At 37.0% G+C, this 20856-nt stretch overlaps 2 protein-coding genes across 2 annotated transcripts in view; one reads left to right on the top strand and one right to left on the bottom strand.

Annotated features, from left to right (window-relative positions):
* Nucleotides 1–384: 384 nt before the first annotated feature.
* Nucleotides 385–1798, bottom strand: gpx1a (glutathione peroxidase 1a). The gene is made up of 2 exons (XM_007551036.2): nt 1474–1798; nt 385–1104 (listed from the first exon to the last, which is right to left on the bottom strand). Exons 1-2 carry the CDS (start codon nt 1696–1698, stop codon nt 754–756), a joined length of 576 nt encoding a protein of 191 aa, XP_007551098.2. The 5' UTR covers nt 1699–1798; the 3' UTR covers nt 385–753.
* An 887-nt stretch (nt 1799–2685) lies between these two features.
* Nucleotides 2686–20856, top strand: part of tex264b (testis expressed 264, ER-phagy receptor b) — a 36515-nt gene continuing 18344 nt past the window's right edge. The window contains exons 1-2 of the mRNA XM_007551049.2: nt 2686–3209; nt 9005–9226. Of these exons, the coding sequence (XP_007551111.1) occupies nt 2958–3209; nt 9005–9226 (474 nt within the window). The 5' untranslated portion in view covers nt 2686–2957. The remainder of the gene's footprint in view (nt 3210–9004; nt 9227–20856) is intronic.

A 20856-nucleotide genomic window follows, 5' to 3' on the forward strand; every position in this document is an offset into this window, starting at 1 on the left:
AACTCATAAGAATTTCTACAATTTTGTCCAGAAGAGTAAGTCAGAACTGAGAGTACTAGTTAGCAGTAGCCCTTCTGAAATTAGGACATAAAGCGTCACCCTAAATTCAATTACACAATTTGTACTGCAGGACCTTCTTGTGCATTTTTTTTATTTTTGGTGTATTTCAACTGCATTTATTTTACTATATAGTTTTTGCTTTGTTGATAAATGTCTCTTGGTTTCCTTCTGGTTGCTCTTCAGCCCAACTTATTTTTAATGTGATTTTCAAATAAATCAATGTCAGAACTCAACTTAAAGCTCTATCTAGGGTGTAAATAATTTACACATTACTTTTTTGTGCACATGAATTATCTACAGTTATATATGAAATGCATTCAGTCTTTTTGTATAAATTGCATTTTATTCAAATAAAAAAAAAATGCTCACATGAAACATGCACAATTTCTTTTCTTTTTCCCCCCAAATAGACATTGTAGTATAGACAGTGGCAAAGTCAGACATTTACATCTGCATCAGAAACGTCCTACACAAAATGGTTTCCAGGAGTCTCTTCATTAAGTAAATGGGTTCAAGAACCAAGAGTGTACCACTGAAAATATCACAATCTTTGAAATATGTTTTGTTTAAGCTGTTAGCTGGGAAAGCTAGATAAGATACCCCAAATAGGCGTGCCTGCTGATAAGACTTTCTGTGAGGGAGGGGTCACAGCCGACATTTTCAACAACCAGACGTCGAGTGTCGCAGCCCATTTTACTTAATCCTCTTCAGCAACAATTTAATGTCTCCCTCGAGATCAATGGTGAGAAAATTTCTGCTGTAGCGCTTGTATGGCTCACCGTCGGCACCAATCAGGAACTTCTCAAAGTTCCAGGAGATGTCACTCCTGCACACAGGGCTCCAGATGATGAACTTTGGGTCGTTCATGAGAGACACAGCATTGTCGCTGGGGACTGGAAGTTTCTCCTTCAGATAGACAAACAGGGGGTGGGCGTCACTGCCATTCACATCCACCTTTTCAAGGAGCTGAAAGTTTGGTTCAAAGCCATTCCCTGGACGGACGTACTTCAGGGATCTCAGGATTTCATCGTTCCTTGCGTTCTCCTGTTATGCATAAACATGAACATAATTATAGATGCATTGAAATGCAATAGAGAAAACTGAGTAACTGTTGAGCGTGCATTAAAAAGTGAGAGTAATAAAAGCAATTCAGTAAATAGGTTGCGTCGTAATGTAATTAGGTGAATTTTGGAAGCTTGTGGAAGTAATTTTAATCATAGGATATACACTGATCTGAAAAATTCAACTTATAGTGGGTAAGACCTTCAGATAATACATAGAAAACAGAGGGTGTAATAATGGATGGATTCTTTTTTTGCACTTGACTGCCCTTACATACTTAAAAAAAAAACTTTTTGAATGCAGGGTTTTTAAATGAATATTGAAATTAATTTACAAAAACGGAAACCTTACCTGATGTCCAAACTGATTGCAGGGCACACCCAGGATAACGAGTCCCTCGGCGGAGAAGCGAGAGTGAAGCTCGTTCATCTGCGTGTAGTCCCTGACTGTTGTTCCTCAGAGGGACGCTACATTCTCAATGAGAACAACTTTCCCCTTCAGTGTGGAGAAACTGAAGGATTCACCGGACAACAGCTTTGCTGTCAGGTCGTAGAACCTCTTAATATTCCCAGCCATTTTTTGCGACTTCCTAAAAGTTGGATAGGGGTGTAGTGAACTTTCCTGTCTCCTGTCAACACGTCTTAATCGACTCCACCCCGCGCTTTAAGAGAGGCGGGGCCACTGCGTGAAGACGTTTACCCACTGGGGACCTTGAATCAAATTAGGCTGTTAATGTCACCTGGAAGTTTGATTTGAGCTCTGAAATACCAAACTCATACACTAAAGTTTTTTCAACATGCCTAATTCAAAACGAATTAAAACACATTTTTTAAAAATGTAAAGAATATATAGTATAACAAAACCACAACAATACATACGTTACAAAACAAATGCAATATGTATTTATTTTTTTTCTCAAAGTAACAGCACCATTTGAACTAACCTTCAGAATTGTGACATACACCACATTCCCAGAGGTCCATTTGTCTATTTATTTCATATCCAACTTTTTCAGGTAAGAAATACCCAAAACATTTTTTTAAATGACAAAAGAGCAATGTATATATAAATGCAATCAAATATCTTTGAATATATACGTTTTACCGGTAGCTGTCATATTTGATAATGAACTGTGGGTGCCTCGGGCACCTTCAATTTTCCAAGCTGAAAGTCCCATTTTGGGGAACATTGTTTTTCATTTTCCAACTTGAACCTTATAAAATCCAAGTACAAATTGGACACATTACAATCTACTTTTCGATATATCTCTTTTTCAGATGAATTAGCAGTAGATAAATCAGTGTCTGACGTTTATTATTAATATAAGAAAAATATTTGTGCAAGATATAGGTTTGTTCTCATAAGAAGGTCCCATAAAATTGAAAATGTCATATGTTATAAGGACACATTATTTTACAATCAAATGTATAGGTAAAACAGCAGCATTTTATTTATTTTTTTTGCCGCAGTAAACGCAAACAGGAAGTTACCAAGAAGAAAAGAGTCCCTCTACCCTGCAAATTTGAGGAAACTGCTCACAATCTACTCAACTCCCCCAGCAGCACTGACTGTTGTTTCCTTTTCAAGATTTGAAACTGTCACCTCCTTCACCCCTTGTAATCGGCATTAATGGTACTTTCCAGGAAGTCCTGTGCAATGTGTAATCCAGTGTTTTCTCGGGTCTTTGTGAACAAATATACGTTGTGTAAATGACGTATTTGTTTTTCGTAAAACGACCAAACACTTTGTGACACATGGCAGCTTCTTCACAGAAAAAACAAACAGTTTAGAGTTCGGCAGCAGCTGAATAGCGGTACCTGCTCTTCGGAGTTATCATGCCAGACTGCTTCTGTCTGTGTGCGGTCCTACTGGGTCTCCTCATTTTAACATTAGCAGGTTGTATATTTTATTCAGGACTCTTAGCGGATATCACTGTGAAAACTTGCTGTCCTACCTTTAATAAGCTAACTTTCGCCTATAAATTCAAAGAAGGCGCATATAAAGACAGTGGGGAACTTTTAAAGGAGGCTCGCTGTATTGGACTTGGACTCCCATGTCTTGGAGTGTTTTATGAAGACCCTAAAAAGGTAAACATTATTTTTCCAAATTCTTTACAAAAATATGCTGAATAAATGCATAATATATATTTTTTATATAGATAATGTTGTGCAATGAAGTGTATGGGGAGGACATAAATTAGGACATAATTAGTTCACTACTTGGCCACTAGATGGCGATAATGCCATTCTTTACAAAAATAATCCCTCAACTAATTTAACGATTTAATTATTGATATTCTGTAGTTTCTTTACTATTTCTTCTCACGTTTGATATATAAACCGAAAAAATATATTTAAAAAATATATTAAAAAAAAACATTCTTAAGACTTAATTAATTTTCATTCATAATTTACTTGCCAAAACTGGACATAAAGTTGTGGATTTAATGTAGGAATTGATAATGTGAAAATATTTCATATTTGAAATGGTGTATAGGTTTTAAGCGTGTAATGCTGTTGTTGAGGTTTTTATCAACAGGGAATCAGGTTAAGTAACTCATAGCTTATGGTTTATATGTGCATTTCTTAATTCATTTTGGATATCATTCTGAACATCACAGATAAAGCTTTATTATTGTCTATGATTATTTGTTTTTTTATATATTAATTTTTCTTTTGCAAAATTATCTGAGTAGAAAAACAAAAATGGAAAATGCTATAAGGCTGGAATTTTGTCTTTCTGTTTTATCATCACTGTACATATTGTTTGGCTGTAGTGTGTCTTGCATATTTCGCTGTCATAAAATGTTGCCTAAAATGTCATAATTAGAAAAGTACTTTTAAATCACGCTGTACTTCATTTGAAGAAAAGTTGCAGACTATTTTACAGGATGATTCTTTCAGCAGTAACAGCATGGAGTGAGTCGGGCACAAACAACAACAACAAAAAAAAGGCTGATGTGAGATGCATGTGGTACATCTAAGTGGCATATATGCTACCACTGTTGTCTAATTTTGCGTTTATTTTTCAATGAGTAAGGCAACTTTTCAGGTTTGTTTTGCTGAAAATATACCCTTACAACAAGATGGCACACTAATCCTATTAACCCTGGGTTTTTGCAGCAACATTCTGACAGGTAATTTGGATATAGCATCATTATTTCTCTAAAGAAACTGAACTAGAGTCATGCTTCAGGAAGCTTGTGTCAAAAATGGGACCTATTTTATAAAATTAACCAGCAGTTAAGAGGCCAAAGAATATTCCTAAATATTTTAATTCCAAGAAGATATGTCAAACTTTGAATACTTTTAACTTTTGTAAAATAAGATGCCTATTTTATTTATTTATTTATTTATTTATTTTAAATCCAAGTTAATTTTTCTTGGTTATGTTATAGCTAACAAATTGAGTTCATAATGTTAAAATAATCCAGTTGGATTTGACTTCGTGATGATCTCCTGCTTTACATGTTGCTCTTTATGTAAACTTATCTGTCACACTACAGACAGCTGTGGACACTCCTATTTGTTGCTTCCAAAAGACTGTAAGACTGCTAGAATGACTTGAATCCAATTGAAAATCATTGAAAGTCTTTGAAAATCATTGTCTATCAGAGAGCAAAGAAGCCCTTAAGACCTACTTGAACCAAAGACAGTTTGTGAGAAGGAATGACTCAAAATGATGCTTGAGTGATTTATGTGATTAGTTTTTCCACGAAGAAGACATTGACATCGCTGAAATTGTTATTCCCAGGAAATGTTTTTTCTACAAAGTATTTTAAAAATTTCAATAGATCTATTTAATGCCTATTGCTCTGTCATTGCACTTTACCACACATAATCTATGGGCTAAATTGTTTAAATTTCTTCCTATGTTTGGATCACTTGGGGGGTGTTACCAACATTGGAATATGACTCATTCAGAAATAACCTTTCATATTAACATCATTCATGTTGTAATGGTCAGACAGAAACATAATGAAACCCTGAAAATCATCAAGCCCGAGGCCTTTTATGGTTGAGGTTGAACTGTTCTGTTAAGAGTAAGGGGGGAAAAAAAAAAATTCACAGTGACATTAAAAAGTCATGAGTCAACTAGAACCTTGGTTATATTCACACGGCAAATTGTCAAATATGTGAAAAATTTTATTTTCATTGCCAACTGTTAGTGCACAATTGATGACACTGCCAAAACTTTCCATGGCAACCTGATGAAATGTAACCAGAGTTTAGAGATGACCTCTTCCCAGCTCTGCTTCAAAACGCCTTTGTTATGCTCTTCCTCTTTTTCTTTTTTTTTTTCCCCTTTCCCCAAGCTTGCAATTAGAGCAGTGGGTCCTGTTTCCTCTGCACGGTCACAGCCAAGTCTTGATCTAAGTTGGAATAATTGTCATAATGATCTCGGCTCATTAGCGTCTGAGCCTCGGGATGCCATTCAGTGGCCGCACTGCCAGCCCCGGAGAGAGTGCCCTCACACAGGAGCACTGGTATTTGGTGCCTAAACAGGCAGATGCTGTCCACTGATATTTTCTGCAGGAAGCTCTTGTAAAACATGTAGCTGGAAGAGGATACGCATGTGTGTCCTTCATGCTCAGTTCTCTCACTTTTACCGTGTTTAATCACTTCCTCTGGAAAAACAAAATACCTCGATGTGAACTTGATTTGGTTCTAAGATGGTTGCCATGGATACAGGGCTTGAACAGCTCTGTTTTATTCCTTCAAACATCCAGCTTCACATTCTGGGCTCCACTCACTAAAGCTTCTCCAATCAGCCTCTTCACAGCTTCAAAGCCAGAACGGGTCTCTGGGATCGGTTGTGTACTTCAACTCTACCTTTAAGCCTCGAAGTTTGAATCCAGCTGTTAGAGGAAACAGTTTGCCCAAGAGTAGTCTAGGAACATTAAGCACACATATTATACACAATAGATGCTTTATTTCACTATGTGTACATCAATGAAGGAATCTTGTATTGGATTATTTTATTAAAGATGGTAGCTCTAAAGTATTTGTTACAGTAACATATCCAGCGAAAGTATTCACACCCCGTAACTGATGCTATGAAGCTTACCGCGCTGTAAACAGCTATCCCCCTCTGCAAAGAGAGTAGTGCTAAGCCAAACAAGGTGGCTGTTAATATTAATTGAGTATTTGGAAGCGTGGCCGATATAGACTGAATGACTTTGTTCACTTCCTTTGCTGCCATTTCCAAACTACAGGCAGAAAATTTATGTCATTGTTCTCAACGGCTCCTGTACGCACAGTTGAAATTCAGCCGAACAATCAAGTTCAATGGGAGAAATCCCAGACGGAACACTGATGAGATGAGAATCAAGTGGAATTTCATAGGATGGCAGTAGCCAGGCTAGCATATTTTTAAAATTAAAGAAAAAAACAATTTTTTTTTCTTCTAATAAAAATCTCAAAGATCTATTGTGCACATGTATTCAACCCTTTTTACTCTCACGCAGCTAAATAAAACCCGCTGCACCCAATTCCTACAGTTAAATTTTTACTTAAACAATTAGTTTAAATCCTCTGCTATTTTTCCATCTACTTCACAGTTATGCACTGTTTGTGTTGATATCACACATTGAACTTAATCATCCCTCCATATTGAGACTACAAGAATGCAAGCTGTGTGAACTGCCATTACAGATGCACTGTCTATTAGCGTCATGATGACACCTCTTAGAACAGTAAAGTATTTATAAAGAAAGGTTTTGCATGTTATTTCTGGGCCATAGTTCTAATGAACAAAATTAGAAAAGGCTGCAAATAATAAAGGAAGGCGATATACAAAAGGGGATTTCTAAATGGTGCACTGCGTATAACACCATGAAGTTTTATTTATTCATGGAGGAATTTGTGACATCAGTGAGCACACATCAGAAAAAAAAATCTAACAATACCAGATGAAAGCAATGGCTAGATCATACTGGAATACTTGCTATTCCTTTTCAGTGCTTAAAGCCAGCGTTTGTAGATTCTGGGAGATAGATTGAGTGAATAAGAAGAGATGACAAGTGGAAAAGCTGCAGATTGACAAATGCAGTTGCCCATCTTCAGGGACCAATGTTCATGTCACATCGTGATGAAAGCTGTGGGGATGGCAGCGAGACGAGGGGCTGCTCAGGAAATGCGTGTCAGTCTTTGGGGCAACTGATGAAATCTCTTCTATACTTGTTCTTTCAGGAAGTTATTTTAAAACATTTAAGAACTTAGCTCTACAGAATCTGAGTGCATAAGAAACGCTTTGTATGCTCGCAAAGAGACTTTAGGCAGTTTTTTTTTCTGTTTCCTATTGCCTCAGCAATGACTGTTCTGCTTCTACGCAACTGAGACCAAAGACGACATGATTCCTAGGGTTACATTTTAACATTGTTCTTCATATACGAGCCATTAGTGGCTCGTATATGAAGAACGAGCCATTGAAGAAACCTCATAAGGCATCAAACTGGTGCCAAAATACGAGCAGCTCGAGGAGCAAAACAAAGACTGAACTGCTGTGAGTGTCAGCTGTACAGAGATTGTTTACTGCACTTGCTACCATTAGATGGGTTTTCCTCTTAAAGTTATTTCTTGGATAGTTTGGTTGGGCTGGAAAATGTGTAATAGGACCAAGCTAGATAATTCCACCACATTTATTAAATAATTTCCAGTTTTGCTTCTCTTCTTGCAGTAGAGGAAAATCTTGCTGGTCCCTGAAGTATTCATTTGGAGTGTTTCCCTTGTTCTTTTTTTTTATGCACGCCACTCTCTTTTAAAGTAGGAAAAGGAACAGGAACCTGCTTTTCTGCCAATTTCCTCTAATAGTGCTCAAATAAATAAAACTTCTACTACTTGGAAGTCTGGATGGTAGCTAAATATTTTTAATATTTTTTGTCTAATTTGTCTCAAACTCTTGCTTTTCCTAGAACCTTTCTTTAACATTGTTTGTACAGTTTTTGTCGATTAAATCAGATTCTTTGGAGATTTTGTTGACACTTATTGTTTCTATTGTATATCTGTTCGAATGATCAAGGATAGATTACGGTTGTTATTTTTCACCATAGTCATGTCAGGTGTCACATTGGATCTTTGCAGAAGTAGGTGGCAACTAGTATAAAAATGGAAAACGTGTGGGTAAAAAACTAAGTACACTTTATGATGAAATGGCTTGTAGGCTGATCTGTCCCAGCAATGACATGAAGAAGTTATTTTCCTTCATTGTGAATCTTTGGACCACTCTTTATTATGCTGTGTCGAATGTGTGTGCTTTGCAGGCATTTATTCCTGCAAAGCTTTCTTCATGTCTTGCAGCAGAATTGAGTTGAAGTCTGGACTTTAAGTTTAACTCCTTTATTCTTTTCATTTTCAGTCATAATGTTGTTATTGGTTTAGATTTCAGTATCTTTTTCCCATGACATCCATATTTCAGCCAAGCTCAGATGGCCTTACATGTGATGTTTTTTAATACTGTTCAGAGGAGTTCATGGTCAGTTGAATGACTGCAAGACGGTTCAGTGGCTCCGAAACCCAAAACATCACTCCTCCACCACCTTGCTTGACTGTTTCTATGGAGTGTTTCTCTGACATGGCGTTTGCTTTTCCCCCAGCGTGAATTATGGTGGATTAAGTCAAATTTAACTTTACAAATCTAAGTTATGCTGCCATGTTTCTTTTATAGACAAAAAAACCCAAAACATACCGGTTTGCTTCTGTTTTAATTCCACATTCATGAACGTGATGAAGATGTCAAAAAAAAAAAAAAGAAGATATTTTTTGCCCAAAAACAGACTGCAAAAATACTCCTCACCACACTCTTCTTTAAGGCTAGATTTGGCTTATTTAGGCCAATTTAGGCCAATTAACAGTGATATTATTTTTCATCTCTTTCTCCATAGATATCTGCTCCACTTTGCCGCTACGCGGTTGGCTGTATTCTGAGTGAGGGAGAAAACAAAGTTGATGAGGAACTTCTGAAGCAATGCAAGTCATCAGGGTTTAGTGTCTTCTCCTTCCCCCAAGTCACCCACGTGATTTCTACCTCATTCCGTCACACGGCGCTGTTTTCTACGTACTTCAGAGTGAGACGAGTCTACCCACAGCTGGAGCGCTACATCAAGGTACGCAGATTAGACGTCTACAATAATTTCCATCATTTTATGAGGGTTTGTATGAAAAGCAATGTTGTTCAAATAATAATAAAAAAAAACACGTTTAATTTTTCCAGAAATAAGATAAAAAGTATTCTGAACATACATTTACATTTAAGAAATATGTTTTGATTAGAACTTGACATTTGTCTATTGTAAACTGACAAAAAAAATTAAATATAACTAAACATGAAAAATTTGAATCAGGTTTATTTGTAAGGTTAGTGAACAAAGAAGGAATTTGACTTCCTTTTCACTTTGTTCTCATCCATCCGCCATTTTCTTTACACCCTTGTCCCTTAGTGGGGTCGGGAGGGTTGCTGGTGCCTATCTCCAGCTATTGTTCCGGGCGAGAAGTAGGGTACACCCTGGACAGGTCGCCAGGGCAACACAGAGACAAACTACCATGCATACACACACTCAATTTGGAGAGGTCAATTAACCTGACATGTTTTTGGACTGTGGGAGGAAACCGGAGTACCCGGAGAAAACCCACACATGCACAGGGAGAACATGCAAACGGGAATCGAACCCAGAACCTTCTTGCTGTAAGGCAACAGCTCTACCAATTGCGCCACTGTGCAGCCCACTAAATGTTAACAATTTAAAATCGTTTTACCTCATTCTGTCATGCAGTGCTTTTCTACGTACTTCAGAGAAAAAAAAAACTTTGTTTTTTCACAAAATTGTAAACTTTAACGGTACAAAAGAACAAGAAAGAAGTAATCTAAGTGGCTTGGTTTTGGTAAAAAATTAGCAGGAGCTTTTAAAAAGTACATTTTTCCAAGTATTTTCTTGTATCAGTTCTTAAAGGGTGGATTTTAAATGCCATAATATTTTCCTTTTGTAAATGCTAAAAAGGAAAAACTGCATGTTCTGTCTTCTTTGTGGTTATTTATAAAAGAAAAGGAACGATTTGCTAGAATGAATCACTGAAACCCTGAGCAATCCTTGCTTCTACCAATGCAAGCAAATAATCAATATTTAACCTCAGACCCCCTCATGCATGAGTAAGTCTTTCAAAGTTTTTTTTTTTTTTTTTTTCTGTTGAGAGTTTTGGCACATGAAAACTTTTCATTACTCATTCTTTTTTTGCAACATCCTGTGGAGGTTTGGAGGCTTGTGTTAGGAAGACATTTATAGCAGATAAAAAGACGGAGATGTGGTATGATCCTGAACAAATGAGGGAAAGGAGGAAAAACAACAGTAGGAATGCTTTATGAATGATGTGTCTAAGTGCTGCCAAAGGGATGGATGTTAAGAAAGTGAGTCACTGTGATGAGCAGAGGACTCGGTGAATATGGTGAAACAGGGAAGTGTGCTGTAACAGGTGGCGTCGCCGTAGGCAGTCTCAGTCGCTGTACGGCTGCTGAGGGGAGGGAAATGTTTGCGTGACCCGTTTGTGGCTGGTTCTGCCATCTGCTCGGAAGCTGTTTAGACCTGGCTTTTCTCCAGTGGCACTTAGCCTGCATGAAAGGTCAGCTTATAGCTAGCCCAAAATAATCTGAAGCTCTATTACATTTCACTTTTTTTCCCCCCTTTAAGTATTTAAACACTCACTTATTTCACTGTTTTTACTTTATTTAAAGTTTTCTACTCTTGTTAAGAGAGTATAAAAAGATAGATTAAAATCAAAAGTAGGATCTGGTATGAAAAATTAAGCGACGTTGCCCAGCTCTAATATACGTATATATTATAATATTGTATAATATACTTAGCAGGGCTGCTGAGGTTGTGACGACGTCTGTCTGATATCCACCAAATGAGCACAAACTTTCAAAATTGTTGTTTTAAAACATTTTCAGTAGCTTTAAATTATTAAGAGAACATGCTCAGATGTTCATCAATGCTATCATTTTCTCACTTATTTCCTATTGCATAACAGTTTGGGCTCAAACATTGCTATCTAAATACTAGATATATTTCATCTCTGCATAAATCAGCTCTGAAAATTATGAATAAAAAGCCCATTTATTTGCCATCACTGTTGAAAAAGATCAATTTTGCTTAACATTGATAATTCCATGCACCTGTGTAAATACAAATTCTATAGAAATATAAATTCTCTCAAGCAAATCATTTGCATCCTGTTTTGAAATCATATCAAACTGCACTATTTCCATCCAAATAAAATTGTATTTAATTTCTTTTTTTCTTTCTCTTTCTAATGATGTGTCCTATTCGTTCTCAAAAATTGGATTTCACAAGCTGACGGCAGCCTTAACGATTTGCAACAAGAATTTTGCTTTACTCAGCTGTGATGCCGTTACCAACTTCCAAGGCAAATTGAACAGTGTTCGTTCAAACAAGCAACATTTCAGATGTCTTTTTGTTCTCTGTACTGATTGTAACCATTCCACAGAATATGATGCATCCTCTTAAGGATTTCTTTATTGGACACAGAAATTACACCGAACCTATTGGTTTGAAAAATCAACATTATATATTTTAGAAGTTTAATGGATCGCTTGTAAAGAATTTTTTTTTTTTTTTACGATATTTAAATTTTATCAGTTTTTGAAATGAATCCTTTAGATGACAAGATTTAAAAGAAATATTATAGCTATGGATTACTAAAAGAAACAGATTAATGAGGAAAGTTCTCTGTAGTTGTTTTTTTCTTTTTTCTTCTTTTTACTGTGAATAAATATTCTGTTGATGGCTCAACATATCCCAAATGAGGAGACCTTTTCAATAAGCTCATTAGCATTTAGCATGCCTAGCTTGTCATGGCGAAATGATTTCTGACTGTTGCATTGTGAATGGCTGCCCCGTGGCCAGGCCTGATATTTGCCTTGTCAGACCATCGATTGGCCCCGATGTTTTCTCTTCTGTGCCTTGGCTCTGTAGTCTTGGGTGAGACCACAGAAGCGTTGGCATCTTGAGATTTTAATTTTTAGCATCGTGGCCAGGCCTGCAGATGGAGATGGATGGTAAAGAGGGGGGATAATATTGCTGACATTCACAGAGCTCTAAAGTTTGTGAAAGGCAGATGATGGAACATTTGTTTGCTTGGGGCCACTCAAGTTTCTGGCCAGCACAGAGGTCCTGTGCTGAATGTAAAGCAAGGTTTTCTTTGCTCAGTGGAATTGTTTTTAGAAACTGGCCCCAATTAAACTCTGCATGAAGTCTTCTGTTGCCTAAGAGAGGAATTCAAGGGTTCGTCTTTGGACCCGCGATGCTTGCTGTCAGATTTCATCGTCCTGTTATTTAAATGCGTGACATGGATGCGAAGAAGAGCAGAGATGCAGGTCCACAGGGTTTGTTAAACATGCCGACTTTTAGCTAACTGTGACGTCCATTCAGAAAGGTCAGAAAAGGTTGTTGAGTTTGCATACTTGAAAATGTCACGAAGGCAGCTTCCTGCTGGAAAATGCAGAAAGGTAGCTAAATTGTGTAGAACGGTTGCTTACTAGATGGGAAAGTTACACATTTACATGTTTGAGGTCTTGTTTAGAAAATGCTCTCTGTATTTAATATCATGAGTTTCACTCTGAACTCACACTGATAGAAAGCTACTGATATTCTATTTTCTTTTATCCTCCCATTTCTGCTGCTTTGCAGTACCGAACTAACTAAAATGTAGACAAGAGTTCTGAAAGTTCACCCTACATATCAGAAAATGTGAAATGAATTTGACCAATAACTATCAGGCTGTTTGAGAACTTTTATAGAACAATGAAGGTTTAATTCCCTGACAGTGAATTGATACTTAAATAGACAATCATGTCTGCAAAAATAAAACTATCCTGACACAGTAGATCACTTTGATTTCCACACTATTGATCTCAATATACATGCACTATTCACAGCTAAAGGACATAAAAGTCTAGGCATTTTAAAGGGTCGAACATGACAGAGCTTGATGTTCTGCAAAATCTTCTTAATTTCTTGACATTTAGACCTATGTAACATATTATTTTTAAAACACTCATAAAGCTGTCAAAATGAAAAACAGTCTTATAGTCTCTTACCTGTTTCTCCTTCTTTCTTGGTTTTAGCAGTTTGTTCAGCTCTTCCTATTCTTTATCAGTGCCCACAAACACACACACCACATATTTTGTTCTATAACAACCCAAAACTAAAATCTAATTGAAAACATTTGCACAATTATTTTTCTCGAGAAAAAAAAATGAAGAAAATCATTGTTTGATGCACTACCATAAATTTGGGTGTTTTAACCATCTTTCTATCCTCTTTCTCAGGCGGTCTTTATATTTATCCAACATCAATTTCTTCCTTGTTTCTCTTTCTCTCGTTCTCAGTCCTCCCTTTTCGCAGCACAGTGTCTTTGGTTATTTTTACTTGGGTTTTTTGGACTGGCTGGAAATTGGAGTACTTGGAGAAAACCCGTTCAAGCACAGGGAGTACATACAAACTGAAAACAGAAAAGCGCTGCTCGGAATTTGAACCAGAGGCTTTTTTTGTTATGAAGCAACTGTACAGATTAAGTAATAAAAATATATGGAATAGTTTTTGCATATGTTTATACTCGTACTCAAGCTGAACTAAAAACTCTAAAAATAATTGCTTAACTAATGTTTGTAAAAATCTTTAACTGCCTCGTCAATTTAACGTATATGACGTTTAAGTGCTGGTGGTGAAACGGGAACATGAACTGGGGAGAACTACAAAACAGAGGCAGTACCCACAAAGACAACAATTTGACACAATTTTGTTAAATCAGACTCCCGTCCTGTGTGTGGATTTATTTTTAACCAATTATCCACATTAACTTCAATTCAATGGGCATCTTTTGATCAAGTGTGTTGCATCACGACCCTGCAAGCCAACTCTTCCCTCAGGAGCTTCTGCAGAGTTTGCCTGTTAAATGTTCAAACATGACTTTCATCCAACAGCAGCTGGGAATCTACTGTTGATGTTAAATGTCACATCTACATATGATTGATCTGATTTAAACTTTATTTGCTGTTGCTCTGTCGCCATGAATTAAGATCAGGCAGCGGGGGTGTGAGTGCAGTTTTGGAGGGTTGGTTATTTTTAGATTTGTGACAAACAGTTTTGTGCCTGTGGCCGACCTATCAGTTTGTTAAGGAGCGGCAAATGGAGCAATACTAAAAGGACATATGCTGTTGGGTTTTGATGCTATGAGCCTGTAATTGTGCGTTGTAAAAAGTTTGACCTGCTTGGGATGTGGACGCTTGTACCACAGCAAACGACCGAAGCCATTTGTCAATAAACAATATGATCAAGCTGGACTAACCTAATAGAAATGAGAAAAACTGAGTATTTGGAGCTTACGGCATTGGGAAGAGGATGATATCACTATCTGTTTTTGAAAAAGAAGTAGGAATGCTCAATTAGATTAAAAAAAATGTTGAAATAAGATGATCATTGCTCCATTAAAAGTTTACCAGTTATTGGCAGGAATATGACTTCAATTCTGGCCATATAATAAAGTCTTTCTTATTCCCGTTGGGAGCAAAGCTGATCAGCTTCCAGGAAAAGAAATGGCCTTCCTGAACTGGCTGCTTTGCAAAGGCCAGCCAACGTCCATCTGTGAATACTGAACTTTGAATGGGGTAGGATGAACTTTACTTCAGTTGATTTTAGAAGCAAGAATTGGTTGCACAAGTTTGAATTTATTGGATTTTTTTTTCTCTTATTCATAATGTCTTACATGTACCATTCTACTGGTAAATAGTAGCCCACATTTAAGGTGGTTTGTTTTCATCACAGTACAAACATTTTCCATTAGATTCAGTTTGGAGGAATTTCCCACAGTAACTTCGATGTTGATTTGTCACGCTCAACAAACAATGTCTGAGTTCAAAATATCTACCTGTTGATTGGAGGTGAAATGGAAGAGCAGCAAGATTTTCCTCTTTCCTCATTATTTAATTAAAGTTGTGCCACACACAAGCGTTGCTTTCAGCAACATTCAGCATTATTCTACCAGCACAGTGACTGACAGCTGGTACGGTGTTGTTCAGTCTACAAGCCTTGTCTCCTCTCCATCAAACATACGTCATGTTATTTCAGCCAAACAGTTCATTCTTTGTCTCCTCTGACCATAAAGCTTTTCTCCAGTAGGTATTTGGCTTTTAGTCTCCTGCAAATTTCAGCTGAGCTTGAAGGTGTCCATTTACGATCAGGAGTTGTACACCCTCTTTTCGCCTTTCCTCCCCGCCCTATTTCCTCCCAGTCCATGTATTTATTGTTCAATAAAGGCAACTAAAGCCTAAAACAGTGACGGCCACTTACTGAAATCTTAGTTTCACTAAATGAGAGAATTCTCTATAAATATAAATTCTCGTTTCAGAAATCACTCCACTTTGAGTTATACAAACTGTTAAAATCATTCACCAAAAGTCTAACATTAATACAACATTCATGCTGACGATGACTGAATGTAAATATTTGATATAAATTACTGTTTTTGGCATCCAGAGCTGAAACGTCTGGTGGTTTTGGATGATTCACCGAACCAAAATCCAAACATCTTTCACAGATTGTAAAATGTAATGCTCTGATGGGACAACATTCTTTTTAAATGAAAATACTAAACACCATCTGTGATTACGGCTCTGCTGTAGAAGTAACGCACACAAACACAGCGCTATTCTTTGTCGGTGTCTTTTATGTGGATAGCTATGCAAATGAATTAAATTTACTTAGTGTCCTCTTGAGGGATTTTCTAAAAAGTAATTCAAGAAGCAATTTTAAACCGTTCAAGTATGAGACTGACAACAGGTTGAGGCCATCTAACCAAGGTGTGGGGCTTTATTAATGAATGAAATAAAGAAAATGAAAAAGATAAAAAAAAAAAGGGGGGCTTAAGACTTAACAGCTCTGTTCTGTTCAGTGACTTCAGACAGTCCTTGGTCATTTGTCAAGGTTGAATAAATTTTTGCAAAGACTGTCACCGCTTGACTGACACCTGGATTGTTCCTCCTGGCAGCAACTACAGCCTCTTATCCTGCTCCAGACTCTTTCAGCCATTATTTTCCTTCACTGTTATGAAATGAAACGAAGACTGTAATTGGGTTGTAGAGATACCGCGTTCCATAATTCTGTTCTTTATGAGGAGCTATCAGACTCTGAACAGGCCATTGTACTGTTGGAGAATCACTATTGTCATACTGCTGCTCTGACATTTAAAATGAGCACAGAACAAAGCAAAAATGATGAGCTAATAGCGCTAATATCAGGGATGTAGAGTGAAGCGTAAAGTTGAAAAGTAAATAAAGACAAAGTGAGCAGTGAAAGGAAGCAGGGACATGTGCCTCTGATGGAGCAGTGTCTCGCTAAGCTAACAGTTCACTCTTAATAAAACGCAACTCTAATGAAACTGTCAAATGTCACTAATTACTCATTCTGTCTTACAGTTGAATGCATGCACTTTCATTGCAGTGCATCTTGTGCTGCTCTTTAAGTATTTAAACTGAAAAAAATAAAGCAGTGTAGGAAGTTTAATAAACACCTCAGAGTTACAGGATTTTAGCAATTCAGTTCAGATAGTGCTATGTTGTTTACTGTGAATTAATCTCACACAGTGTTTCATTTCAAGTGTTTATTTCTGTAATATTTGATTGCAGCTAAAGGCGTTATTAGGATCGTCGTTGTGGATTTAGCTCAGGTCAGAAAGAGCTGAATTTTCGAATGATAGCGGCTTTATGAGGACTTGTTAAAAAATGGATTAATTTTTAAGAATAAATGTGTGCAATCTTTGCAGCTAAAATGAAGGACTGAGAAAAACCTACAAGTTAGGACAGATGAAAAAAGCATTTTCCTAAACCAGATAATAATTTTTCATAAATAAAAAAAAAAGTAATCCAGAAAGGGGGCTTATAGGACAACTGCTAAACAGTCCAGTCTTTTTTTTTTTTCTCACTAGTCCAGGTAGACACTTCTGACATCTCTGGTCCAGGAGTGTAACAGTTGCAGTTTCTATTAATATGCTTGGATGCAGCACCTTGTGAGCAGCTCTGAAACAATGCCACTATGTGGCTTATCCTTGTGGTGAAGGGTGGCAGTGACTGTCTGTTGGACAGTTGTCAAGTCAGCAGTCTTCACATTGTGTAGGTCATGATGACATTTATGTATTAAAAACCTTTTTTTTGTTCCTGTATTAGTCTTGTGTAGGATGCAAAAACTTTGGTGCAACTGCCTTTTGTGTTTTTTTTTTCACCATCATCTTTATTGTTTGGTATTTTACGATTGATTTCTAGGATTCCAGGACTCATTTTTGTTATGTTTCTAGTTATTTAAAAGGTTATATAAGGTTAGCCATTGTAAAGCATTCTTTATTTCGCGTGTGTCGAATGTCTGCTGATCATGGATTTTATGCTATTTGCCTTTGATCAGCGTACACTAACTCAATGGACTTCATGTCTAAGATTTACTGCTGTGTGAAGGACCTCGGTCCCTGCCATGGAGCAATTAAAGATGAACACTAGCATAAAGTTATGCAGAAAAACGGGGCTTTTTCTTTTACACTGATTCATTATTGCAGATGTGGTATCAGCGCAATGTGCTCACGCAGCTTGTTAAAATATACCCAACCCATTCAGAGTTGGTATCAGCTCCTGGTGCTGGTGCTTTGAATGATGCCCTGGAAGGAAAGCTGTAATTTGCACAAGATGCAATTCAATTCCTTCTCTGTTTTCTTGTGAAACATTTCCACACATCTTGATATCGTTGTCAATGTTCTTCTAACTTTTTCCTCTTCCCATTTTGTTGTTTGATATATTACCGAAACATTCCAGTTTAGCAAAATTCCGAAAAGATTTTATACGTTATATACAAAAGAAAAGTTGTGCAAGACCGCAAGCTTTTACAGAGGCTCTGTGTGACGAATTGCCTGTGACGTAACCTGGGACAACATTGACAGCGTGAGGATTTGAAACTAAAATAATCCTGGGATGTACGGTTACAGCAAGTTCTACAACTCTTTAGTCTTACTTTTTTTTTGCATTATCTGTACTTTTTGTTGTTGTTTTTGCTTCCCTGCATTAATTATAGGATTTGAGGATATGCTAACATTCTTAAACTGTTATGAGTTACTATTATGAGCAGTAGAAAACTGCTCACTTTCCTGTAAAATCCAAAGATGATGGCTTAAGACACAAGTTTAAAAGTTTCAGACATTTTTGGTCTGCCTCCAGCAAATTGAATGCTAATCTGTTTGCTGTCATCCAAAAATGACACCAGCTTTAAATTGGAGCATGTTCAAAGAAAGCTGGAAAAAAGGCATGGTTGGAGTCTTAATGTGCCAGATGAAATGTTTGTTTTTTAGCAAACAAGAAGATGTTGTAGGTTTGCCAGAATCAGCTCTGCATGCAAGTCTGCCAGCTTTACAAGGACTGCAGAAGGGAAGGTGTTACTGTGGAGGAAATTGCAGAAGGGCTTCAGCTACTTCAGTGGTGAGGGAAACATCCAACATGATGTTGCACCAGTTATTTAAAACTCATGCAACAAATTCAAGGTTTTGTCTAATGTGCAACATAACGTACTGGGCACCTTAGTGTAGATTACGTAACAGAAAGTAATTTAACATATTTTTGAGTTGTTTCTGCAATTGAGTAAAATCCACTGATGTCCACACTGGACAAAAAGCAAGTACAGTTAAGCCTCTTTCCATAACTTTTTTCTTGTATTCTTAACTTTTTATTGGGTGGGGTTTTTTTGTGGTTTGCTAGAATCAGCTTAGACTTTGTAACCCTTCCCAGACTGACAGATTTCAGTGATTTTGTTTCTCATCTGTTCTCAGCATTGCCTTGGATTGAATTACAATGTGGTATCTTTTAGCTTCATGTCATCAGACCAGTTCTATTAAGGGGATTTTGACAAATCTGGCTCTAATAACACCTCATTTGGCTTGTGAAACTGAACTTAGTTTTCACCATTACATGGTTAGTCGTAGCTACTTTATGATTTAACAAGCTCCTTAATCAAAGAGCTCATTATCTGAAAATAGCTCCTTCTATTCACTCATCTTAAAGCTGCAAGCCAGCTTTTAGTCTACCTTCCACACTGTAGTCTTTACGATTTCACAAAATAGGCAGCAAAGCAAGATCAGTCATGCCAAGTCCTTTTCCAGACCTCTCAGAGGGATGGACGCCTTAGAGCTCTTGATCAGCTAAGGCTTTCAGGTGCAGTGGCTTGATAGAAGTCTCTTTCCAGGGACAGGCCTATGATGATGTCTTGCTAACCTTCTACCAGTACAGTAAAGTATTTTATAAAACCATAGAGCTGAGACTGGTTGTCCTTTTCATAACTTGATGTCAGCATCCTACTAAATGAGGTTTCACACTGCACCGACTTATTGACAGTTTTCTGACTGATGAAGCTGTACTACTGAAACTTCACAAATGTAGAACTGACTATGTTGTACAGAATGCATGTAGAGTTAAAGACTAATGGTAATTTCACACATCCGAATCCTACAACAATAAATAGTCAAGATTTGAAATAGATTTGAAATCAATTACATATTGCATTTACCAGATCTTTGCTCCTTGCTCCTTTTCTCAGCTTGAGTCTTGCAGTACTGAACACATAGCTGCTCTAAATTTGTACCTTGTAAAGTCACTTGTAACAGTCCTCTCATGTTATTATTATTTTTCATTTTAATCAAAAGGACGCTGTCAGCCATACAGGAAAACACCTTTAAAAAATTTAATGAAAACGGAGAACCATGAAAATTTTAAATTAACCCCATATCTTATTGTCAAAATGCCTGTAAATACTTTTATTAAAACCATCCCCCAGAATCTCACAATAATCTGTTGGTGATATTGGATCCTGTTCTCATGTGTCTGTGTAAACCGGTCAGTTTCATTTTCCAATTCCTGCTTTTCTTTGTTCAGAAAAATTGCAGTATCTTTGTGTTTGGAGGAGCAGCACATAGTTGTGTTATCTATAAAGACATTTTCAATTCCCTGCAGCAGCTGAAGGTGGTTGGTAATATCGTCCACAAAGCAATTTTTAACAGCATTTGCTGCCTTCTTAACTTTAAGCTTTAGAAGCAAGTTATCGTATATTTGCTCAAGTAAAGTTGCTGCATTTCTTTCTACGCTGTAAGCATTTCTTGAGATAAATCTGATGTAAGTCTTCATCTTCACTGATCCATGCTACCAGTTATCTGAACTCAAAACATGCCTCTGGAGATATGACCAGAATGACCCTAAAATGACAGCTGCTCTCAAAATTGAGACAAATATATTCCCTTTATGGAGTCACAGTACATGTCCTGCTAACTCAAGAAGTATGAACAGTGTTCATATTCTCTAATCCCCTTTGCCTCAAATAGGACACACACTCAAGGATATGAACAGTGAGGCTTTGAAACATTTCTCTTACCAGTAAGGGTTGCTGATATTTCTCCACAAAAACATAACGTCGTCCCACATCAACACTGCATGTGGGTATAACTTTATTCTGTCATATTTTGGCTTATTTCAAGCTGTTGTTATTGGATTTCTGTGCCAGTCACAGAATGCCCATAACAAATACCGACTTTGACCATAAATCCATAACTGTACTTAGTATCAGGCCACACTGGGCCAAATGTTGATGATCAATTTTGCTATAATATCATCTGATCTAAAGTGTAATATTTCAGAAACTCAGGTAGA

The sequence above is a fragment of the Poecilia formosa genome, unplaced genomic scaffold (genome assembly GCF_000485575.1).
Source record: "Poecilia formosa unplaced genomic scaffold, Poecilia_formosa-5.1.2 Scaffold2, whole genome shotgun sequence".
Classification (NCBI taxonomy): domain Eukaryota; kingdom Metazoa; phylum Chordata; class Actinopteri; order Cyprinodontiformes; family Poeciliidae; genus Poecilia; species Poecilia formosa.